Source organism: Tachysurus fulvidraco, chromosome 19 (genome assembly GCF_022655615.1).
Source record: "Tachysurus fulvidraco isolate hzauxx_2018 chromosome 19, HZAU_PFXX_2.0, whole genome shotgun sequence".
Taxonomy (NCBI): Eukaryota; Metazoa; Chordata; class Actinopteri; order Siluriformes; family Bagridae; genus Tachysurus; species Tachysurus fulvidraco.
The window spans coordinates 9,956,023-9,982,951 of record NC_062536.1 but is presented as its reverse complement, the minus strand read 5'-3'; the positions used below and the strand labels follow the sequence as shown (position 1 = coordinate 9,982,951).

The 26,929-nt window shown below is 36.7% G+C and overlaps 1 protein-coding gene across 1 annotated transcript; it reads right to left on the bottom strand.

Moving 5' to 3' along the window:
* Positions 1-101: 101 nt before the first annotated feature.
* LOC113645740 (protein phosphatase 1H-like) lies at positions 102-22,616 on the bottom strand. Its single transcript, XM_027151561.2, has 10 exons — positions 22,146-22,616; positions 19,509-19,668; positions 15,295-15,627; positions 11,967-12,079; positions 10,479-10,563; positions 9,646-9,764; positions 8,139-8,202; positions 4,914-5,021; positions 3,476-3,627; positions 102-2,496 (listed from the first exon to the last, which is right to left on the bottom strand). The coding sequence occupies exons 1-10, from the start codon at positions 22,379-22,381 to the stop codon at positions 2,349-2,351; spliced, it is 1,518 nt and encodes a 505-aa protein (XP_027007362.2). The 5' UTR covers positions 22,382-22,616; the 3' UTR covers positions 102-2,348.
* Between the last annotated feature and the right edge of the window lie 4,313 nt (positions 22,617-26,929).

Here is a 26,929-nt window from a genome sequence, read left to right as displayed (position 1 = left end):
ATTAAATAAATACATAAATAAATAAGAATACTAGAGAATCTCTAAATGTTACAGAATTCAGACATACAAACTGTAAAGCACTGGCTGAATTTATACAGAAAAACAATCATTTGGTTTTTATTTTTGGAAAAAAGAAACAGGTGGAAATTTTCCATTCACATAAAATACTTATGAACATTAAAATATTCTTTCACCTTATATCAATTAAAAAAATGTACACTTCACATTCACGGGGAGAATCAAGTGTAACGATTACTCAGAAGCACACTCATTATAAGTATAATGACCCTGTACAGTATATGAAATAAATACCCAATCCACAGTCTGCAAAACTGGAATTTAACAAAAGATGTACAAATGTGGCAAAATCAGGAAGTCTGGAAACAGTTACTACATCCATGGACAGAATTCATTTGAAAAGTTCTTCCATACAAACAAACCATATTACTTCACATATAAAGAGCTCTTAAACTTAATTATAAACTTACACTAGTAATGTTCAATTTGGCACTTCACGCAAACCCAATCCTTAGGAACTCTGTGGCATAGAAATACCCCGTTCAATAGCATACACATTGTTTTGGAGCCATCTGCACCTTTTCCGCACAAGGTGAAATATTTCTTCACAAACGACGGTGCTGCAGATGCAGAACCACATAAACGGGGTGCAACATTTTAATTCTTCTAATCAAAAAGCAGCATTAACAAATGTGTTTTTGCATTCAAACTTTCCATACCGTTAACCCCATAAAACCCCTGAGTTTAACAGTTCTTCTGTTTGCAGGGTTGGCATGGTGTGGCATAGTTTTCTAAATGATTAACATACTTGGATTTTTATCCATACATAACAAAACATGCAGTTCAGCCCATGGGGAGCAAATGGAACACTCATAGCACTTTACAAGAAAAGCCTACTTTTAATCATTTTTACTAATAAACAGAAAAATTGTAACATTTTCTTGTCATATTGTTCACATAACTACTGCACAATAAATTTCCATGCAAGTGCATTATTTAAAGTGGAATGTATTACAGGCATGGGTTTAAATGTTTAGGTCCTCTCATGTGTGCAGTAGATCTAAACTAGCCCACCTCACTTAGCTGGTTTGCATTCAGTTTAAAATTAAACTCAAATCTGATTGGCTGGAAATGTGTGTTAAATGCTCTGGTTTGTTTATAATATCCCAATAGGACACCCTCAAGCGTTGTGACTTGGCAAACATGAATAAAATATTTCGAACTGTAGACCTAAACTAATTTAGCAGTTTATTAAGACACAATATACATATTGTATAGCTACACTTACTGGCTTTTTCAATCAGGTGCATTTATGATACAGTTGTACAATTTTGTGAATGTCATGTTGCAGTGGTCCTGTTGTGGTCCAGCAACAGATGGGCTACAGTCAATAAGTATACACCTACACCTACTGATGGTAAATTAACCTGTTAATCTGGCCACCGAGTGTACAGTACATATAAGGTAGGCTTACCTTAAACAGTGGCGAGTGAGTGTACTTTATAAATGTGTAAACTGTTACTTACGTCTATACCATAGTGACAACAAAGTGTCTCGGATACTACAATATACACAGAATGCATTGTTTGTGAACGGTACCGAGTATATTTAGACAGATTATATATATATATACACAGGGTCTATGCACCAATGTCATCCTGAGATATTATTCATTTTGGTCATGGATGAACAGTAAATAATAAATCTCCCAAATATGAACCGACCTTCCCTATGATCAAATGATCCAGGATTATAAGTGCCACAATTTTAAATCAAGTGTCATAATGTAAATGTATGTACGTGTGTGTGTGTGAGAGAGAGAGAAAGACGGCTTTAAAGCCGAAAACGAATATAGTTGACTTCAGCCTTTTCTGATGACATATTTTACAACTTACAGTCATTAATATATACCTATTATATTGCTTGAAATTAATACATTTTCCAAATGTAGTGAGCATGAATGGAAACAATGGCCATTAAAGAAAGATCAGGTACTGTAAGAATGACTAATTTGGAAATGTTCACACTCTCTTACATGTTCATACATCTATATTTCCTTCTGAATAACAAGACATTAACAAAATCTGTATTTATCAATGCAAAAAACCCCAAATAAATAAAATGAAATGAAAGAAATAATTAAAGAACTTATCCCCATCCTGGAGTGACATGACCAGGATTTCTACTAAGTGATGGGCCATAGGAAATGTATATATAGAAAATAAAAAAAATCAGTAAAAAGAGGAACACTGTACACTGTATCACAGGGTGTGGAAAGATGTTTAAGAGTGTGTGAGGGAGAAATAGGGATCAGTAGAGAAGCCTGTGCTCTATGGCTGTCGGTTACCATACATAAGTGGGATGATATAAACAGAAATGTCATCTCCAGAGCCAAGGCGGTCGTCTGTTATACGCCATCCACGATCCCTGAGCACACCCCGAGCACGCATCACTACATCCTGTGCTGCCATTGTGTACCTGCAGACACAGTACTGCTACTTACTACATCAGATAATTTTCAGAATTAATTCAATACGTAAAGAAGCAATCTGGACAAAAATATAATGTATACAGTTTTAGCTTTACACTGCATGCAGTAGATCAACCAAACCATGTTCGCCATCCCAAATATCGCATCAAATGCTAACAGATCCTGAGTTCAGGTTACTCTGATTGAAGCTAAAAAAAATTTTCTCCCTGAATCCAGGCTGGTTTCCTATAAATTCTCCAAAAATATGACAGTAGGTGGACTGGCTATGCTAAACTGCCCCAGGCTGTGAATGTGTGTGCATTAGTGATGCGCGGGTCAGGTTTTTTCCAACCCGCGGGTTCCGCTTTTATGAAATTAAAGCCCCGCAGCAAAATGACAATTTCTTTTACCCTCCCCAACCCGACCCGCGGGTTATGACACGACCTGCGCATCTCTAGTGTGCATTCTCCCCTGCATTGGACTAGTGTCTTATCAGTGGTGTATCTGCACCTCCTGCTTAGTGATTAAGTATTTATTTGCTGATCAGGAAATGATTTCTACATGGATTTTCTACATGGACTTCCTGACAGCAATACCAGGCAACATCACAGCCGCAGTGCAAAAGTAAAGACACAATTTCCTGCCATGGTATATGCAGATTTAATTAAATGCCAGAGTTGCATTCAGTGCTAAATAACTACTACACTATTTAGAACACAACAATGATCGAAATGAAATCTCATGTCTCTCAGCATGGCAGCTACATTATATAGGTGAAATATTTACACACATGCAGCCTCCACTAGGTTATGCTGTAGTTTTCGTATCAATGATGTGGAATAATGATGTCTGTCACAATCAACAAGACAATTGGTGACTTTTTTTTTCAAAGCAGTAATCAGGGTGTTACAGTCTTCTGTGACTTATTTCGTAGAAATGTGCGATAATCTTATCAGTTCATTATAAGCAAAGACAGTTTTTTTTTACCTGTGCAGGTCATCTGGGTCACAGTTGGCAAGGAAAGAAGTGACATACTCCGCCACTTCCTCGTTAGAGAGAACGTCCCACAGGCCATCAGTGGCCATTACTAGCACGTCATCAGCACCGTGCTCATACTGCATCAGGTTATATACTCTCACCTGCACAAGCAAGCACTATACTGTAGTTATTCTACATTACTGCAGTGGATTATATAACATATCTTCAACTGTGTGGAGAAGGCTGTAGGGCAGAAGCCAAAGAGAGCATGTGTATTATGCACCGACAGCACCCCATGAAGCCTTTTCTACAGAAGTATGTTTGATGAAGTGTAAAAACACAAGTCTAAAGCTTAAAGCACCTCATTAGCACACAGGAGTCAAGTACCATAGGCTGTATCGATAACAAGGCTGTTGAGAAGAGAAAAAAACACGACGAAACTGAAAAATCAGAGCAAGGATTGCCAAGACATAGATAGCAGCTTGCCAAATGAACTCTAACTGAACTCTGGTGCAATGAATTAAAAATCAAAGGCGCTTGCCTGGAAGAAATGGAAAGAAAGATCAGAGAGTCTGCGGTGAACGAGAGAAAGGGAGGGTTTGAAAGCCTGCAGAATATCCAAATAGGCAGGCAAAGATACAAAACAGAGCTTTTAATTTTGGATGTGAGGAAATGAGATGGTCTGTAACTACGATGTCCAAAACAGTTTTAGGCCACACTGCAATCAGATGAAGATTTGTACAAGATGAGATCTAACGACAAATTTGTAGTGCTGCACTTTCTCAAAAGCAGCTATAGCAATGAGCCTGACGATGCCGGAAAAAAGCTGGTTTAAAATTGAAAGTGAACATTTAGAGAAATAGCTCCTACACTGTACAGTCCACAACAAAGTTAGCTTTTTACAGCAAAGCGACATCAATGAACAGTCTTTTCTCATGTTATATTTTAAAGTGTAAACAGCTATCCATTACGACTGACTCAGACACCGCTTCAAAAAGAAAAAACAGCCCTCTACTGCAAATGAGAATCAGGTCTGAACAAAAAAATTAGCATGATACCAGCTGTCTTTCTGTCGAAACCTCAACGTTAACAGCATTTAACAGGGATACTGCTTCCGACAAAATGATGGCAGATTTAAAGTGATAAAGATCCAGCTGAGCCTGACTGGCAGTCTGGGCTCATTCATTAACATTCTGAGACAGAATCATGCAAATGCTGAGCACATGATGACATGGTTATGTAAAGAACTATAACTTAATCTTTGCATGTTGTGTAGTGTTAAAGATTAGTATTAAAAAGAAAAACAGTTATTTTTGCCCGTTCTTTCTTCAAGAAAATTCTTCATTACTTTGTTAAACTAGATATCCAGATGTTCTACAGTTCGTGAATATCATAAAGGTTTCTGATGAATCTCAGTTGAGATGTACAGTTGTGCCAGTTAGTTTACCTCAGGAAAGCAGGACAGGAATGGTTTAATGTAGATATTGGAGTCATGTACTTTGAGGTCATGGTCACCAAGCCCACGAGTCACGCCGATTGTTGCCATCACTCGAGCCTGTGGGAGAAACACACCCCGTGACACCCACAGTTACAATCCCATGTCCTCACTCCTCACTGTCTCACACATCATTAGGACCTCCCAATATACAGATATAGTCGTTCTTACAATTTTTACACAAAGCCTTATATAAACATGAGCCCTCTATCTAGTATTTACTAAATTCTTGGTAAGGCTGATCACAGACTCCAACTGAGAATTTTTTGCCTGTTTGTTTTATGTCCTTGATCTAGGGGACACTTCAAAAGCCATAAAGTCTTCACTAATGTGTTCTTAATATACTGGAAGACACAAAGCTCTTTTATTAGCCAAAATAAAAAATAAAAAAAATTTATCAATGCAATTGCAATATTTGGTCAATTTGCATATTGTTTGAACCTCCATCATGTCAAAAATTCTCTCATCCTAAAATCCAACTATGTCCAAGTATTTATGTAGCTACCCAGGTTAAGTCCAAGTTAAGTCATGAATGTGGCCTTCTATAGCACACTATATATTGTATAGACACATTTACATGTCTGAGCAAACCGAACTGAGAAAATTTTAAAAAGAAAAGAATAAAGAAGAAGTCAAATCCTTCATACTGTTCCAGAGACTAGATTTTGGCAGCATGTACACTCCTGAGGTAATGTCTGTGTCCCGCCTGGGCGCCAGTATAAAGAGAGCTTAAGGCTCCTTATTTTAGTAAAGTTTAAAGACAGCATCATAGTGTACCTTATAATTCTGTTCACTGAATTAGAGTTCCATGTAATGTATTACAATCTAAAAGCTGCAAATATGTTTAACTGTCTAAGGTGGCAGGAATTATGCCATTACAGTAGGTCCAAATGATTTTGGAGTGTTTTGATGTGTTAAATAGACCGATGTCTATTTAGGCAACTGTCTAAAAAGCTAATAAGACCAGTCCAAGTCTCAAGCAGTAGGTAAGCAGGTCCAAATCAAGCAGTAAATCATGACAATAATTTAAGTCAATGTCTGGGGCTCAAGTATTATAACTGTGGCATCTAGGGGTTCAGTTGGAAGTAGAAGAACAAGTAGAGTGAGCTTTGTTACCTTTGTTAAATGTGAACAGTAAGTACACTTTGTAAAACTGCTGTTATATTTCTGTCAGGACTACTTGTCAAATGAAAATTTATTAGATGATAGCATACAGTTAGTGTTGGCAGTATGGTTCTGTTCTGAGCAAGAATCCACATGCCCGTGTGGGCCGTGGGGAGCGAATCAACTAGAAAACAGAATAGACCCTCGTATAACAGAACCACTAAGCATGCATAGTATTAGATTTTTTTTTAAGGGAAAATAATAAATAAATAAATAAACAAATGGACAATTAATTAATTAAATAATTAGAGAGAAATATGTGGAGATTTATGACGTAGACTGGTACAACGAACACAGGTCCGGCATGGTGGAGTCGGGGTTGGAGGAGGGAGTTTAAATCGCAGCAGCAGCCAGGCGCTAGAAAGCGGCTCAATGAATGCGAATTTAAATGGTCGGGTAATATGGATGTCATAACCGGATTGGTGCACGTCATGAACAGCTGATTAACAGCTGATGCACGCTTCAGGACATGGCCTGCCAGAGCTAAAGCGATGCTTGATAATGGTAATTAAAGTAATAATAAAGACAAAGCCAAAACTGACAATCTAGAGCAGGGGTGTGTAAGAAATTACAGAAATTGCACCCAAAATTCCACTCCAAGGTACACATCTAAAAGAGCTCATTCCTAAAAAGGTTCAAGTATCATAAGGTAATACGTTTAGGACTCTAAACGTATAAACCTGATTCATTTATAAATATGGGAACGGCAGCAGGACATCAAGGATCACCATGAACAAAGGGTCTACGTGACTGTGATTACCATTTAAAGTGACAATTTACACTACGCATTTTTTTCTTACATGTGTCAAACTCTGGTGTAATTATATTTGGCCCGCGAGATCATATCAAATGTGCATTACAGCTGGCTAGCCGCATCCTCCGCTAATACTACAAATCCCAGAATGCCTTGCCACTGTATTGACGCGTAGTCATGAACAGCAAGCGCCCCTCATTCTCTGTTGACAGTCGTTAACAACCATGTTACAGTCACATCGGGCAGGTTAATTCCACCCTCCACAAAAATGGCCAAAAGTGTATGGTCAAAGTTTGCGAAATGAACACCACTGATGTGTCTTTTATTTCAAATGTAATTTCTTATGTGTTTGTAATATCAAGCTCTGGTTGTTCCAAATCCTGTATTTAAGCAAAACTAAGGTTTGTTTCCATGTGAAAAAGGTTGAACATTACATGCCAGTTGCAGTTAATTTTTGAGTATTCAGTTTGGCCCGTGACTTTATCTCAGTTTTATATTTTGGCCCACTGTGAATTTGAGTTTGACACCCCCGCTCTAGAGACTTAATGTCTGCGCATGTTTATTAAATTAGGTTAAATATAGCCTTTAGGTCAGAAATATTTATAATAAACTCAATTTATTATTATTACATTTCCAGTCTGGAATCTGTTTCCGAAAGATGATTTATTTGATTAGTTGTGTCTTTTCTCCAAAAGCCACTGTCACCAGCATGTCAGAGATAGAGTTACTGTCTATTCCCAGCCCAACCTTCCATGGAAGAAGCCAGAAAAATAGACAGAGAATCTGCTTGTGTGTCTGTGAGCAACAAGATGTATTGCGTTCATGGCAGTCAGACATCTCCTCCAGTTTTTGGAGCAGCAGCTGGTTGATTTGAGTGACAGTGGTGTCTAATGACAGTCTGGAGAAGACAGCAGCTTTCCACTGAGAGCTTTAACACAGGAGCGAAAAGCAGAGCCTCGGGGAGACACAGAAACACTCTGTTCATCAGTCCCACAAGCACACTTAAGCTCTCTTCTCTCCCACTCTTAGCCTTGCCTTCGTTCTCTCAGACTTAGCACTATGCCTCCATTTATCAGCTTCCACACTTCACCTTAACTCTTTTCTATTTATCTATCTTTTTCTCACAAGTGTCTGTTATGTACTATATTCTAGAGAGTAGCGCAGGACAAAATACACTCTGACTGTTTCTCTGATCAAATGTCTCTAGCATTTTTTCACTCTTTTTGCTCTATGGACGCCCCCATGAGGTCTATTCTTACCTTCTTTCCTTCTCCGTATATTAAAGGGAATCTGAGGTCCTCGTCCTCGATGGTTTTATATGCCCTGAAAACAGACAAAGTTGGAAGGCTCATTAAAAATTTTCTCTTTTATACCAGATTGATTGAGAAAAAGAGAAGTTTCGAAAAGGAAGAAAAAGGAAGTATCTTCCTTTAAGATATAAGGTGATGAAGATTTATAAAACTATATTTATATTCTTAGATCATCACATGTGGATTGGCCTTTATGTCCATGTTGTGTAATTGTCACCCAAAGTATTAAATGAGAACCACCAGGCCATCTATCATTAGTTCCTGTTGTGACATGAACATTTTTAATTGCTGCCCATCTTTTTAAAGGTGTCAATCAACCTAGAGTTAAATTTAAGAGTCTTATGTTTCAATTCAGTACAGTTTCTATGGCCATGCATAACCTAAAGAATATTGTGCATCTTTCCTTAATTACAGAAATTGCAGTTTACAAGGATACAATGATCTTAAGGAACAGATGGGAGTTTAAACTGTTTCAGCACTTAAATTATTGGGTTTAAAAATCACGCTCTAGAAACCACCAACATTTGTTTCCTAATAAAGCAACTACAGTTGTTTTAATTACAGACACAAGACTGCTGGAAATAAAGCTCAGCTTAAACGAGCAAACAAATGGTCTAAAGTTCTACAATTAGATGATGAGAAAAGAGAACTGATGAAATGATTTTTCTGTTGCACACAAAAAACGACCAGAACACAATCAATTATGATGAAAGTAAAACAAAAGCAGCACATGAAAACTGATATGAACATGGAGTTCAAACCATTTTTATGTAAACTATTATAATTAATGTTTTAATGTAAGTACATAAATAATATTAATAATCTGTTTGTGGGAATTAATCAGAGCTTCAGGGGATTCATTAAAGTGGACATTAGTGTGAAGTGTGGTTCTGTAGGAATTTTTTTTAAATGACAGACACACCCGAGTTAAAGCTGAGCTTGTGACATGTAGGATTTATCCAACCTGCAATAAAGATCATGTAAGTGGGTGTGTCTAAGGTTCCCAATTTGAATATTCACAGATTCAAAAGTTCTTAATGTGAGCATACAGTAAGTGTGTAAGAGTGCCTTTTCTCTTGTCTGATGCCATTTCTGTGAAGTCACGGCATCAAGGAAATAACTATGACTATAGTGACACTAATCATTATCCATTGCTCACTTTTGCACTTTCCCTATTAACACGTCATGCCACAGACACAGATACACACAAACACATACACACAAATATATATATACACAGATATACACAGATATACGCCCACACACACATACTGTATATGCTTGCACACACACATACAAATTCACATTCACACAGACACACACATACATACAAACACACACAAAGATAAACACACACAAATATACATACACACAGATATACACACACACACACATATTGTATATGCATGCGCACACACACACACAAACACACACACACGAGATCCAACATCCTCACCAGCCGGTCATGGTGAAGTCACGGTACAGCATCTTTTTGCCAACTTCCTTCCTCTGGACCCTCCTTGGGAACTCTAGGTGTGTGAACTCACCCCCTAACAGATGAGGCTGCATGTAACCCTGCACACAAATGACACACATATATGATAAGCTGATATTTTACTCAGAATATACTCTATATTAATTATTAATCATAACTATAAGCATATCAGTATCGAGTTCTCCATTTAGATTGTTCAAGGGTAATTTTTCCAAATGGTGTTGATTATTTTGTAGTATAGAATAAACAATCTACATCAATAATAAACAATCTACATTAATAATTAAACACTAATAAATAAACAAAAAGTAGAAGTGATTGATACTGAGTTTAAGAGCTTTGTAATAGTCAATAGGTTTTCGGCATACAAGGCTGCATTACTATTTTTTGGCTTATTACCTTCAGGAGAGAAAAAAGAATTGGTGACATGGTGACAATATAGCTGCTTTAACATTAGTGATAACAGGAACTAACATTAAATCTAACTATAAATGGTTAAGAAATTGTTTTCTATTCATAAACAAAATTTGTAGTTACTTTCAGACAATTGGCAATTTGCTATGGTATAAAATAAATAAACACTTTGGCTCATGCATATCACCTCGTCGTTGACTATTTAAATCACACCCCATCATGTTTTATTCCTTGCTTAATCATCATTTCAGCATTAAACACTCTGACAGAAGATAACTGCTCCCATAAAATGTAAATTAAATTTAAATTGTTTATTAACTTATTAGGAAAATCTCTTTTTATATAATTCAGCAGATGGTTTCCTTTGTTTGTATACTAACCAGGAACTGCAGTCTCTGTCGCTCTGATTCAGGAGTAAACTCTGTAGACATGGGGATGATCTCACCATTCCTGATTATGATAGCTCTGAAAATACACATACAGAGAAAGACCAACCCGAGTTCATCCTAAACTGATCAGCACTGAAAAGTAGGTTAATTTAGTCCTTTTATTTGAACAGCAGCTCGGCTATGACCGCTAAATACAGCTTACTGCTTGAATTGAAAAGGAAACAGCTACACCAAACCATGTCTCTTAGTGAGTGACAGCACAAATTAAGGATGTCGGGAGAATAGACTGTTTAGAGCGTGTATTAATAAACACACACACTGTTTGATGGCAACATTGGGATTGTTTGTGGAGCGCTCTCGCTCCGGGGGGCTTACAAAAAAAAGTGAGTAACAAGGAGTTATTTTTACAACACTACTTGTTCCAAATACCCACTCATTAACACTATACAATGTAAGAAAACAGGCTAGTAAACTGTAAGGGGTTGCTTACATTGTGTCTACTAACACTGTTGCTAGAAAAATATTAGTTCTGAGCTAATCTCCATCAAACCTTTTCCCTCCTTTAGATATTAAATGAATAACTCTCTAACTATTAAATTACTCGTGTGTAGGTGTCACAGAAAGAAGACATGATGTGCTGGTCACTGATCTGAGATATGAAACTAGAAAATAAAGTTGTTCCAATATTCTACAATATGAGCCAGTGAGTACAGACAGATTACAACAAGAAAAAATACAACTCTACCTTAGTTTATGGAAAAAAGGGCAGCTTTTATATCTGACAGGTACAGAGGCCACACCACCTTTACTGGGACTGACAGGTACAGAGGCCACACCACCTTTACTGGGACTGACAGCTACAGAGGCCACACCACCTTTACTGGGACTGACAGGTACCGAGGCCACACCACCTTTACTGGGACTGACAGGTACCGAGGCCACACCACCTTTACTGGGACTGACAGCTACAGAGGCCACACCACCTTTACTGGGACTGACAGGTACAGACTCCACACCATATTTACTAGGATTTACAGGTTGACACACGCAATGCAAAAAGCCACGCCCTCCTTTACAGGGACTAACAAGCATAAGGCCATACCTGCTTTACTGAAACTAACAGACTCCATACTTCAGATGCCAAGCTTTGTATACTGGGACTGAAAAGCACAGATGCTATGCATTCTTTATTGGGACAGACAGCAACAGAGGCCAGAACCACATGTCTACGACAACATTATACATAAAAGTATATTTGTAATAAAAAGTTAAAGTACACTTGTCTCCCAATGTTTCCTAACACTGTTTGAGTCAGAATAACTACATCATACATGCTGTAAGAAGAGAACAAAGAGTAGATCAACAGTGTCACCAAGACTACAAGCGTTATTGAGCACTAATGAGAAATAATGAGAGTTTTGAGTGTGAAATCTGTATGTACTGTGTGTGGGATAATGAGCTGCAGTCAGTGTGACTCACCTGCTGTCCCCTGCATTGGCCACGTACAGCTTGCCCAGAAAGAACACCACCACGAGTGAAGTGCATCCACCCGTGATGTTATACACAGCTTTTTCCCTCTCAATCTGGGCATCCTGACACAAACACACATGTATGATTATACAATTATACTGTTATGCATATATAATAATTGTGGATACTTATACAACTGAATGAATGTGGGATTAAAATGTATACTTTGAGTAAAACAACTGTTTATGTCCCAGAACTGCTGTGATGAATAACTGTGATTTTTAACATTCACAGCAATGGCCATTATCAAACAGCCCCAGTATGACAGTTTGACATAATTGTCTCAGTTTGAAAACTTCCAGCTGGACAGTGCACCAGTTTTATTCTTTCCGGTCAGGGAAAGTCTTCTGTAAATCTGGCAGAGAAAAAATCCTAAAAAACATAAACTAGTATTTGTATTACTAGAAAAAAATCAACACATTTTATGAAATAGCTCATGCTGCCTATTGACAGCAGAAAGAAGCCTGATGCACTCTGCTTGTGTGTTTAAAGCGTCTCACCCTGTAAAGCCTGCTGCTTCCTGATGGAGAAATTACTGATCCACAGTATGGCAGTGGTTTTGATTAAAAGCTCAGTTTAGTGTTTCTTAGTGTTACAGACATCAAGGTGCAGCAGCTTCATTTCCTACAAATATGTATATAAAGTTCATTACTGTATCATAAACTAATTTCTAGTGCTGATTTTGTGAGATACATAAAAAAAGCTCTAAATCTGCACTAGTAGCATATAATGCTCATGTTGCAAAGTTTTTCATCATTTTTTCTCCATCTAATAAGATCCCTCTCTGAAGAAGTGATAACACTTCCAAATTATTATCATTCTTCAAAACAATAAAAATCATTATGATGTTTTTCCAAATTATGATTGGCTGAAATGTTTTAATAACTAAATAAGCAGAGGTCAAATAATGTGTAGAAATAATGAGAAATAATATCTGGACCGGATTAAAATGATCAGACTACAGCTGAAACTGTCATAAAAATGAAAAATAAATAAAAATGAATAAATAAATATATTCCATAAAAAAAGGTCATTCCATAATTCCAGCCAACACATAATCAAAGGAGGACACCAAACAAAACAAACACCCGGGTGTAATATTTTCACTGAGTATACAGTAGGAAAAACATGAAATTAGCCCACCGTAATCCATAATTTTTTGTATATATATATATATATATATATATATATATATATATATATATATATATATATATATATATACACACACCCACACCCACACCCACACTGTTACTAGGGATGTTTCATAAATTGCCTAAACTTAAAACATACAATTAGTTTGGTAGAAGCATTTTTGATGGCACAGTACCCTCATAAATGAATGGCATATCAGTGACATAGTTTACAGAGATGATTAACCAGTCCTAGTGAGATACCACACTTATTTTTGTTCATCGCAAGGGAGAGAGTCACTGGGGAGACCAGGCCAGCACAGGAGTGGATCAGAGAGCTGAGTCATATAGTGGTGTGTAGGAGGCAGATCGAAGACGCAAGCACGAGGAGGAGGCGGTGGACTGAGCAGAAGGTCTCGGGGCGGGGGGGAGGAAGTGCAGTGCAGCTCTGTCCAGCTCCCCCTTGAGCTTCCAAATGAACCATCTGAGGAGTGTATTAATACTGTGTGTGTGTGTGTGTGTGTGTGTGTGTTTCCATGGTTATTAAAACAGCAGCTACTTTATATATTATTTTAATTATCTAGTTTAGACCATTATTATCTCACAGTATCCCACTAACAAAGCTGTGACAAAAGTCCATTATCACCCACTAAATCTACATTATCACTTCAAATCTAATCATTAAAATACTTCCAGAATTGTACTAATCGTACTGGTCTTGTGAATCCATTGTCCATGTCATGCTAAAAATATCTCTTCTCTTATCCATTATAAATGAGACAAAGTGTATATTTTAGTCACACGACATTACCTCAACCCGACATATTTACCGTTACATATTCTGTAACTTTTTCTAATTATTTACTATACATTTCCTGAGTATCATGTGAAGAACAAAGCTCTTTCTTTTTATTTTTCAGTAACATTTGGTATAATGACTGATTAGATTAAAGCATAAAAAGTCAATTTTAAGTATATTAACAAAACATTCTTAGTGTCTTTTGTGTCATCAGTGTGGAAAATAGTTAACTGCATTTTCTATAATTGTTGGTTCCATGCTTAAAACTCATCCTGCTACTTATTGTTTACGAGCCAAATACGGTCATTATACAGATAAGAAAACTTATAAAAATGAGATTGTTGTCTATGATGGATTTTTCATATTCAGTTTTGAAAAAATGGCTGTAAGGTTTTTCATCAATAAACATCACCACAATCATGGAATCACAGTCAACTGGCAAATCGCCTGTACATCAGATCACTGACAAATGCTACCATCTAGTGGCAAAGAAGCGCATTGCAGTAATGCATGAACTGTGCAACACTGTTTAAGCCTGGAAATTCAAATAATTACATAATTAGAAATACACGTAATCAGACGCATGTAAATGGAGCATAGACTGTGGAGAATTACCCTGTGAGTAACCTTGTATGACACAGAACAAGGTCACAGACAGCAAAAGGCCAGCATCATTAAGCCAGAAACGAATGTGAATGGAAAAGGAACTACAAAGTCAATGGCATCTTAATAACACCTTCATTTGGTTTACACATTAAACTGACATACGGAAAGCCTGAAAATGCTGAATTTTACAATCAAATGTTTATATATCTGCAGTAGACTAACACATGCACTACAGTGTTTAATAAATTATCTAATGCAATGTCAGTTATCTTAAAAATAACAGGAGTGTCAAGCCTACAGTTTGAATCCAGTGCAAAATGAATTAATAAAATAAAAATAAAAATAATTAATACTGTGAATTGAAAATTTGCTGGCAAAAACAAAACAAAACAAACTCAGAGCCATAAAGTCAGTCAAAGTGACATTTATGTGTAATATTTCATTACCAAGTTTCCAAGTTAACTAATTTAGGGGTTTCACAACAATGGTGCTGAATACTGTTGTATTGATTCCCATATTGATTCACATTTTTAAATGGTTATTTTGTGTAGGTCTGTGACAAATTGGGTAATTATTTTGCTTTAGATATTTACATATAAAGCCTTTTTAGATATAATACCAATATCATAGCTTATCATAAAATGCTATGCTTCTTCCTTTCAGCTAAGTAAAAAGTCTAAAAAGTTACATTCAGGAATTTTTAAGACGGTGCGGTGCACTAGTCCCTGATTATCCTCACCATGAATTTGAAGGCGTTCTCGAGGGCTCCGACCACCAGGCTCTCATGCTGGATCTTCTTCTCTGTGAAAAAGCGTGGTGTACTGGTACAAGGTGAGTTGCGCAGCGAGGATGCTCGTGTTAGGGCTCGAGGCATGCAGGGGGTACTGGTATGATCCAGGTCATCTCCCAGTACAGTGGGTGGCAGTGATGAAAGGTTGCGCAGGACATCCAAAATCTCCTGAAGCTGCTCCACAATGTGCTGATGGAGCAGTCTGGAGGCCATTACAGCTGCACCAGAGCCAGCATGCCCATCAAACAGAGCCCAGTAGTGCAAGACCAGCTCCTCTTTCTCCTGCTCATGATAACATACAGAGAGCAGAGAACAGAGACACTTTAGCAAAACTGCATGTATAGCAATGCATATAAACAATGTGATAAACCACATTACTTCCAATGCACATACATTTTAATGACTTATTATGAAATCCTGTGTATGATTCAATCCAAATGCTGTACAAAAAATACAAATAGATAGTATTAATAGGTAGCCAATAATAGTAAAGGGAAAAGGCAGAAATAAGGAATTGTCACTATTTAGTTATCAGAAAATATCACATTCACAAAAGCAGATGCAACCATTCAGACATGATTTACAACTTTTAGTATTAATACTATTTTTTTGTAACCATTAATCTTAAATTTAAAACCTACTCGTTTAGACAATTTGTTATGTGACTGTATATTGAACATTGCTTCTACATTTCACAGCCTTGGTGTTATCCTGGATGGACAATCTTGAATACTTGAACTTATTTCAGTTGTTAGAGTCCAAAAACATATAATGCATACAAGAAAGAACATTGCTTACATACTGATTTGTCTAAAAGTTGCACATGCGATTCAAACGATTCTTTGTATATACCACATGATCACTTTGTGTGCAAAAATTTATGAGCATGTACTTTGATTTTTTTTACAAGTATTTAAATATCGTGTTGCTTCAAACATCTTTTCTTAACCTTCCTTTTTTTGTCCTAAGAGTGTACACAGTTGTGCACTTAACTGTACCGATGCTCAAAGCTAGACTCAAGACATAAGAGGATTAGTTTGAACACAGGCAACTGAAAACACGCAAGTCACACAGTTCTTTTATATAAGAAAGGGTCACCCTTTCATACTGCCTCATGCCTGATGAGCTTGAAATGAGGGATGTACTTTATCACTGTGTGAATAGATGATGCTACATTTTATGGCTTTTTGACTCACTTCAAACACATAACCTGGCACTTAGAGCAGTTGAGAAAACCCAAACAGCAGTTAAGCTGTGAGCTGAACAGAAGGTTAAGAGAGTCAACGATGAGTAAAGAGTTTATTTATTAACATGCTAGAGTCAGATGTAAATACAACATGCAGCATATCAAAGGTGAACATGTGAAGAGTCTCAGATAAAGGCCGACCTGCATCAATCATTTGACAATTTGTCGTATTGTTGAATCAGTTCAGTGGAAGAAATTTTAAACACACCCATTGAATCTGGAACCTCGCAGTAAAAAAAAAACAAAAAAAAAATAAACTTCCTATTTTCATAGGTTTCACTGAGATCTGTTTAACATGGATAAACACTCTGATATCTACTGGATTATACATTGTGTTATACATCATATAACTGTAGTACCCCAGATCCTCAGATTTGAATTGAGATTTGATAGGGCACCTAAGGAACCAATAATTGAACCCCTTATCTACACACTATACACTTTCTTCAGATTAGGCTTAATGTTTTTAATGAATAATGAACAGGAATTTGTGGTGAACAGGCTTTAAGTGAATGAGTTTACTGATACTGAATGTTCTGAAAATGATTCTTTATTAAACAATCACCCATTGCTGTTGTTTCTCATACAAACCTAAAGAAAAATGCTTATATGTAGTGGTCAATTTAAAACCCTTCAATTTCGAACACTAAAAAAAACCTGATAGGATCCTATCTGAGCTGATAGGAAGCCTATGGTAAATTAAATAAGCACTCTTTACAAGCATAATAAGCAGAAATGCATGTCATAATGCACAATACATCAAACATTGATGTGACCATATTAGGTTCCATGCCAATATAGGATAGAAATCTGAGGCTACAGTGGATGCAGGCTCACTCACACTGGACAGCTGAAGATTGTGATAAGGAACTCGCTGGATGTTTTCTTTTCTTTCACACCATTCTGAATAAACTCTAGACTTGTGTGTGAAAATGCCAACTGATGTTTATGCTCAATGTTCTGATCAATCCCGAGTGTGTGGAGGAGAAACGCAACATGACTCATGTGGCTCAACAACATGCGTGGGAGCTGGAAAGGTCCAAGAATGTAATTGTGACTGCAGTGTGATACAGTATGACTGCAGGGACTGTGGAAGTCTCAAATGCAGACAGACATGCACCAAGCGCCTGAGTCTGAGCTGGAGATGTAGAGGAGATAAAGGAAACAAGACTCTGCTGTGTGATTAATACATGGTCATAGACAGACCATAATACTAACGAAATCATAAACGAAATGTGAGAGGAAAATGTCCTAGTTTGCTGCATATTTAATTACAATTTTGACATTAAAATACACTATATAACACTGCAAGAGAGCAAGGATTAAATTATTTGAGAGAAAAGTTGCCAAGATATTATTATTTTAGAGGGGTTTTTTGGGTATTTTTTTGTATAATGTATTAGAAAGAAAAATAAATATTTGGATTTTACTTATAAATGAAATATGCCTCAGTCATTTACTATTTTTGCCTAAACATGTAATGTAGAACCAGAATGTTGAAACACAAGCAGCTCAGTGTCTCACATCAAGCAAAGAAAAAAAAATATACATATCATGAAGCTGAATATGGAAACACTTTCCTTTACCAGCTACTTCATAGGTGCCACGTCTGGATTTTTTCCCTGCACAATTAGACTATGGTACTTTTGACTTGTTGTTATTGACAGTATTGTATTTTTCTGCTAATTTGGGTTTGCACATCTTAAACACATTGTAGTAATAATATCAATTGTTTACACGCCCAATATATTATTATATAATAAAGTATATTTCTCAGTGGCAATAATGAAGATACATACTTCAAACTGGTTTAGTTCATGGTTTTGAATGGCCATCAATCTTTTTTTATACAATAAGAAGTGACTCTCGGGAAACACTGCAGGTTTATTATTAAAAAGTGTTTAATGATATGATGAAAAATGTAAGACTAGAATGTCAGATTTTATTTTAAATTGTTAAGCTATTTGACCTTTTGTAGCTTGTATATTGAAACCAACCAACTGCAAGAATCAACTAGAACTTAAAATGGAAAGGCTTCCGAAGCCCTTAGCAATGAACATGACATGTTTGCTGATTGGACTGATTGTTGGGTTATTAAATAGCAAGCATTTTAAATGTAACTGCTTGATTATAAAACTGGTTATGATTCCCACCCTTAGCATGTTTGCTCTTTAAAAGACTGCCTACTGTTTTAGTTTTAGTATTTGTAAATGTTAATGCACTGCTACTTTAAATCCGATGGACTTAAAAAACAGAAAAAAAAAATATCCTAGTAATTGTGTCATGTACAAAGGTTTGGACAGAAAAAACAGAGCAGCATTTGATGAGAACACCACCTTGCCATTAAATAAAGGCTTGGATCTGTTATGTGTAGCAGCCAGTAAAAAGTGTAGATAGGAGGATGAATGACAGTAAAAATCAGCAAGATCTGGAAGCAAGTGTGACACATTCGGTCAAGAAATTGAAGCTGAAATGAGAAATCCACAATCTCAAAATCCACCATGAACTACTTCAAGAATATTTCACACAGTCCCCTGACTTGAAGGTCACTGAATATTTGCAGGACAGGTTGAGATCATCTCAGAACTAGGAGCACACTGTATGGAGTAAAATAATGATTAGTGGTTTAAAATAAGAAATATTGACAGAAAAAAAGTGTTTGCAAGAAGGGTGTCCAAACCTTTGCACATGCAATGATTCTTTTTTTTTTAACAGATGCAGAAAAAAAAACATTTAAAAAAATATTTTGCTGCAGAAACAAAGATTAGAAAATCAGTAGCAGTACAACAGAAAAGAAGCAAATAAGGTGATAAAAATCAGAAACGTTAGGTGAATACCTCATTAAAGAAACAAACAGTATCAAATAGTTTAATCTGTAAAAATACAGAAAAAAATAATTACATAGCTCAGCACTCACTGAGCTTTCAGCAAGGCTGTGACCCTCTCCATTAGGCAGTGAGGATCTCCTCTTGGACGGTTTGCAGGGAGTAGAAGACCCCGTGGGCCTCTTCTTCACCATCAATACTTCACAGCAGGCCTGGTCCTCATTCACAGCACTTTTTCCAGCATTTATCACCCTGACAAACATATAATAAAATATGTTACACATGTCAAAACACATGTGGAGATAATTTTGTAAATGACTGCAGAATTCTGCCATTTCATCGATGAATGTGGAGCAGGACGCTCTGTGCATGTGAGAAGCTTCATAATCAATACGGAATTTTGTTTATCAAATAAAAGGACACTGCATCATTGTGTTAAGCTGAACAGGTTAAAATCAAGTTATACACACGCACATAACTAGAGTTCAACGTCCACCTGCATTTTTACAAAAATGAATGAAATGAAAAACAAATGTGAGAAAAACACTAACATTGCATAGAACCCTGAAAAACAAGGCCTTCCTGAAGCAGAAATTCTGCTCTGTGCTTTTGTGCCTACGGCAGCAAATATTTAGAGGGCGAGATTTTGGTTGTTTGTCTTTTGAGTGTGTTGTATATAGACATGTATCTGACCCAGTGTATCTGACCCAGTGTTTAAAAACCCCTGCCAATTAGAGCAAACAACTCTGTGAACTGAGTGCCAATGACTCACAGCTGTTCAGAAATATCCTATTTTACAAAATCATTGTATGCACTAGAGCTTTATTTTTTGCTGAGGCACAATCCAGTCATCATGGTTCTTTCATGCACTATAATCCCAAACATCTACTTTCTGGCTTGGACAGCATTCACTTTTACAAAGATTTATGTTTTTATGTCGGAAAGCCAGGATGTGTACACACGTACACACACACGTACACACACACACGTACACACACACACGTACACAGGCTTAGAGCACATGTATATAGCACAACGACAAACCACACACCACTTTTCATAACTTCAGCGATTTCAATAAAAACCGACATATAGAACCAGGACGGAAATATTTTATTATTTGCAAACAGAAATCCTTCAAGACAGTTGCCAGTCATCCCAGGAGCAAGCATCATTACAAATTCTGACCCTTTAATGCTCAGAAATATAAAGAACATTGAGACCACATGTGATGAATTATAGGGTGTACTTATTTTTTCCCCACTTATTACTGTTCTGAATGGTGGTTGACTTTTTCTCATGACTGCATATTTGACACAGCTCTGTGGACTATAATTACTGAATGGTGAACACAACTTGTGTAAGAGATCAGTTAGATCAACTGAATCCATAACTCAGATGCTTGAGGCACTGAGAACTTTCTGCTACTCATCACAGCTTGTACAGGTTGATAGATGGCTTTTGTTTAATTGGAGCAGATGTCATTACTACAAATGGACCTAAAGTTCACTTGCAGTATTTGATGCTTAAATGCTACAATGAAAATATTGTCATTTGTGTAAAGTGCAAAATGTGCTGTCCTTTGTTCAAGCCATTTCTACGAAAACATGATCGGACATTATTTAATTTGTACCCCATATCTTAGACCCACAGAGTGAAATACAATATTAACAGAAATTTCTGTGTAGGTGCCTGTGATGGAGCTCATTCTCAATGCCCAAACAGCCTCTTCTCCTCCAGCATGAAAAAACAGAGAAAGAATAACAGATGCTTTTTTATCCAGCAAATGATAATTCGTGTCTCTCAGTTAAACTCGATAAACTAAAAAGCAAGCAGAGCAACAGTGTTATCACTGTTAGAGTTTAATTTGACCTTTGGAGTGACGTTTCTTAGACAAACCTGGCATATGCATATGTGTGCACACAGAAAACTTTTTAACCATATTTAATCTGAAATTCTCCCCCACAGTCCTAGTTAAAGTCACTGTGTGCAAATAAGATACACACACAAACACACACACAGTCCAGTGGTTGGCCTTTTACACTTTGCTATTCTTTTAGCTTGTATATTAGAACATTTGAATAATGCAAGCAAAATGTCAAATGTGGATTCCTTATTCATATCAGTGAATTCGTATAATCGAATGTGAGATTTAGCCACTGATGCACACAGCACCTGTGCATGCTGATGCTGATACGAATGAGTCTAGTCTGAAACACCACCAACAAAACAAACTCTCAGTTTGACTTAATGCTTCCACAAAGACTTAAGTGCTCATTAAGCGGTTTGAGGGTTGCAATCTAAATCCATTTGCAGCATAGATTTCTAATCAGTAAATTTGGGTGGGGACTTGAGTAAGCCCAAGTGTGTAAAGCCAAATTGTAGAAATAAAGGATCAATGCTCACTTTGCATGGCTTTTGGGTAATACATATTACACACAATGCATACATACTATAATGAAAGAAAGGACAACATGTAGTGTGTGTACAGCATGTCAGGGTCCATGTGTGTACACTGTACCATCAAATGAAGAAAGAAAGAAAAAAAAAAAGACATGTTGCATGTAACTGATGGACCTCTGATCAACACAAGCATCTTCCTAATGTGTTCCTACTGTATATAAAAACCCATTGTGTCACATCTACAACTTCTGCATCCTGAACCAAACAGTGGACGGTCATAATGGAGGTTAATGAAGACTCGTTACAGCTGTTCAGTGTAGACTTACTCTGCGTAGCCAGTTGCCCAGGGTAACCTCTTCGTCTCTTTGAGGATGAGGATGGGGCGCGCAACATGATCCACTGAGCACTCCACCTCGTCCGGAGACAGTCCGAGAAACTCCGGCCTCACGTACGGGAACTTCAGGGGCAAATCCGCGCCGCTTGCTCGCTCTCCACTGCTGGATGAACCTGGCATAAAGCCGCCCACTAAACTGGCCACGGCTGATCTGACCCTGCTGAACATGCTGCTGAATGTCCGTGCGCCACAGAGCTGCACCCCAGAGCGAACACCACGCCGGGACGCGATTACAGCAAAAATCTTCCACAAAAACCATAAAAAAACAGACACTACGTTAAGTATCCATTTAGCCTGTCATCCGTATCTGATGTGTCGCAATAAACGCGGAACTGCTCCTGTGGATTATCTGTCATGTGACCGAGAGCGAGCTGGACCAGCGCGCACCAGCCACTGTGGATCAGTTAGCGTTCAAAATCACACCCACTGCATAATATGACGCTCTGTGATTGGCCAATACACATGCCAGTCTAGCACAGGGCCAGAACATTGCACATGCATTACACATGCTACTCATATGCAACATTTACTTTACATGCAACATTCTTAACATTTCATATTGTACATGCAACATGCCTAACGCTCTATATTACACATGCTACATTCTAAACAACTGCATATTGAAGAATATGCCACTTTCATACAGGTGTACACTGTACATACAACCTCAGTGAACCTTGCACACTGCTGATGGCAATTTTGAACACTACATTGCTCATGCAACAGTAACATTGCATACAGTGCAAATGTCACTTTCTTTTAACATTGCACATTGAACATGCCACTCTAACACTGCATGTGACACTTTGTTACTGTTGCACACTACACATACCACTTTCTAATCATTCACCAGTGCACGTACCACCTTCTTAACACTGCCCATTGCACGACACTCTAAAATAGCACATACCACCATCTTACCACTGCCCATTGCACGACACTCTAAAATAGCACATACCACCTTCTTATCACTGGCCATTGCAGAAGCCAATGTCTTAACATTGTGCAATGCACATTCCACTTAAAATTTCACCTTACAGATGACCCTTTAATATTGCACAATGAAGATGCCATTTTAGCGATGTATGTTACAGATTTAAATAATGTCATTTTAATTTCTGGGAACTACATTTATACAATACAAATGTTCCTAAACACTAAACAACGCATATGCCCGTTTCTTAAAAGTGCACAGTGCACATGCCACTTTACACGCACTATCTTACTTTGTCTGGTTTATAATACTCTTTGAACACTTTGTATACAATACTCTTTGTATGAACAATGTCAGTCTGTGTTTTATAGTTGAATGAATGATGTCTGTTGAATTGTCTTTTGGGTGTGAACACGTGTGTGGATATGTCTGCATTGTTATAGTATGTGTACACAGAATTAAGAAAGAATTTCTTTCTGAATACATAACAGTAAATATCGTTGACTTAGACTTTGACTGTAGGCTACAATATAAAATACATGATGAATACAGATTGTTGTTTTGTTGACTGTTGGCTTGGATAGAAACCACACTTTGACAGCCACATAACATTATATTTATGTTCATACTTGTGAGCCAACAAGCGAGCTTAGTATTTTTTATTTTTACAGCTTTCGTGTCATTCCATAATAGGCATTGAAAAAGAAATTCTTTATGTAATCCTTGCAAACTTCATCAAAATTCCAGTTTGGCCTGACCAGATAAAAGCCTAATCACAGCTAGGTAAACTAGTAGGTCATCTTTCCCAGCTTGTGAATTATCTTCTGGTTTCCTCATTACTTTATGAATCTGATTATTAAATTCAAGCTATTTCCTAATTGACTTACCATTGTGTTATTGTCTTAAAATAATTTGTCTATGTTCTAACATTATTACCAGTAATTCAGATAATGTTCCTTTTGCACCAGCAGTTACCAGCAGTTAAAGATGGTTTACCAGTTTGTCCAGCTCGACCTGTGTTTAGACAGCTGAAAACTGGTAAGACTATGCTGGATTTTTCAACTGGGATATTAGAAAGGATTACGCCCCTTTGTCCTGACCTTGTCAGAAAAAGAATGGATTAGAATTAGGCATGAGATTCTTGAAAGTAATTAAATCAAAATGTAAAAACAACCTGTCAAGAATACAAGTCATTCTCTGTTTCTCTCTATTTCATAGCAAATTGTCCTAACTGATAAGAATCAGTGTGAATAAATAAGCATCTGATATAGTAAATAGATCAGCAAAGCCAGTATTCATTCTGTAGCCACGTCTGTGATTTTTCAGTGAATGCTTGTGAATATAATATAATAATATATATAATAATATATATGTCACAGAAAATCAAGGACCTTGTGTCTTCAACCTTGTGAGTCATATCTAAATACTTGGGTTAGCTATTCACAATTCCTTAGTTAGCTTAGATACATTAAAAATAAATATAATTATTAAAGTTTATTAATTTATAAAACATCTAGAATAAAAATGTATAAACATAAATGATTAGAAAGCATTTAGATTATATATTGTACTTTTAAACCACTTGGTTGTTCCCAGTTAATGTAGTGCACCTGAACTCCAAATTTCTAAAGTATGCTCAGATGTGAACAGATTTTGGGAGCTTATGCCCTCTTCTGGACATAACATGTAAATGATTCTGTCCTTATGTAAATTTAATTTCATAACAAGGAATGTTTTAAATAAAATAGTAGCTACAGCTACGTAAGTAGCTTCAATAATGACCAATTTACAGTATGCTTCTGTTATAGAGTGTAATCTCTGTCTTGTTTGAAGGTATCTGTTATGAAGCAACCAAACCAGAACTGCTACTTATGTAGTTAGACAATACTTAGGGGGTTAGTCAATATGCTAGAGAATGCTGAACAAGGCGAAAAACTGAATAATTGTATATATCATGTTTACTCTAATTTATTTTGGCACAACTCAACAATATTTGTATAACACATCCAGTAGGTGGAGTCCTTTACCAATGATCAGCAAATATTTAAGTTTCTCAGACCTAAATGAGGTTGCTGATTACACCAAAAATCATTTGATAATCAAGAAAGACAATGAAAGTACACAGCATATGATATACCATATGTAAATACAGGGTAAGAATAAAAGCTACTGCATGACTCAGCATGATGACTTGCAGTATTCTCTTAAGCGTCGGTCAAAGTGGCCTGATGTTGCAGTCAGTTAATTTGGCTCCCTTTTTCCTGTTAGTTGCTGTAATGTTGAGATTGTACCTTTGTAGATACAGCCCAGTGACTCAGTTAATTAGATGCCAAAAGGACATTTACAAAGGCTAAAAAAAATGTGCACCACTGTGTACATTTCCTGGTGAAAATAACTCATCAGTACACAAGCTTTACCAGTAAAGGATTTTAATTTTGTTCTTCTGGTTAGTATTTACAGCCAGGGGCTAAGAAAAGTATTACTCAGATTTAAACCATTTATTGCTACACTGAGCTAATAGTATGAAGGTATGAATGAAACTGGAGATGATCTAGTAAGTATAAATCGATGACCCAGAAGCTTACAGAATGACTCTAGTGACCTACATCTACTTCTGCTGAAACCAAACACTGCGAAATTAATGAGGACAGTGATGTAATACTATGTGCCCTAGTTTTAAATCACAGCAATGTTTAGAGAACAAAGTATTACACTGTACCATATAATATCCACACATACAAACAGTTTTGACTATGTGCTCACGATAGAAGAAATAGAATAGGTTTAAATGTATGAATATACTGTAATCTCTAAAAGGTCTGTGTAATCTATGGTTTGGGTTTCATAAACTTTCAGCTAAATTAGGAAATGTTTTGGGATTGCATCACTACTGAATGAGGCTATATTTTCTGACATTTTCCTTTGAGTCACTGTGACATTTGGCTTAAAAAAGGGATCTAAAGAAAACATGAGTTGAGGAACAGAGATGCATTTCCTTTTTCCAGTCAGATGTTCAGTGACCTTTGTACTTGAAATCAATTCCCTGTATAGTGATTGTTATTCTTTAATAACCATATGGAGACATAGAAGATTAGGGGAAAAATCTGCAAAAAACCAAAACAAAAAAAAACCAAAACAATATCTATACAGCTTAGTCAAAAATAAATCAGCAAAAGTGCCAGATCAGTATATCAATGACTACTGGAGCTCTGATCAATCAAAACGGTGGAGAGCTTATTGGTTGTGCTCGATGAGTAATGCTGCACAACAACAAAAAACATTCTGGTAGATTGACTGAGAATGTGTGATGGACTGGAGCTGCATCCTTGCTCCCAGTGTTCCTGGGATTTGTTAGATTGACTTTACAACTAGACTTTAAATTTGTGTCATTATTAACATTTCTAATAATCTGATCTTGAGCTTATCAATAATTAGATATCAGGTGAAACTCACCTATTTGTACATCTACGTTTTATTACAATTCTAACAATTATTTATATATAATGTATAAACTATTTATTTGATTATTCTGGTGTAGTTTTACATTTGCTATTTGTTGCAAATACATAATTCTGTGAAATATCTGATTATCTGTAATTATCTGATATCTGATTAATACATTATCTGCAAAACAGAAAGCAGAACAGAAATTTGTACATCAGCATGACACAGTTATCTGTGGTGTAGCTGTGGTGTACACACACATAACTGTTCATTTAACATAAGTTAACCATAAACCCAGAGCAAGGTGACTTAAACACAATAACACAATGAAAGAAAGA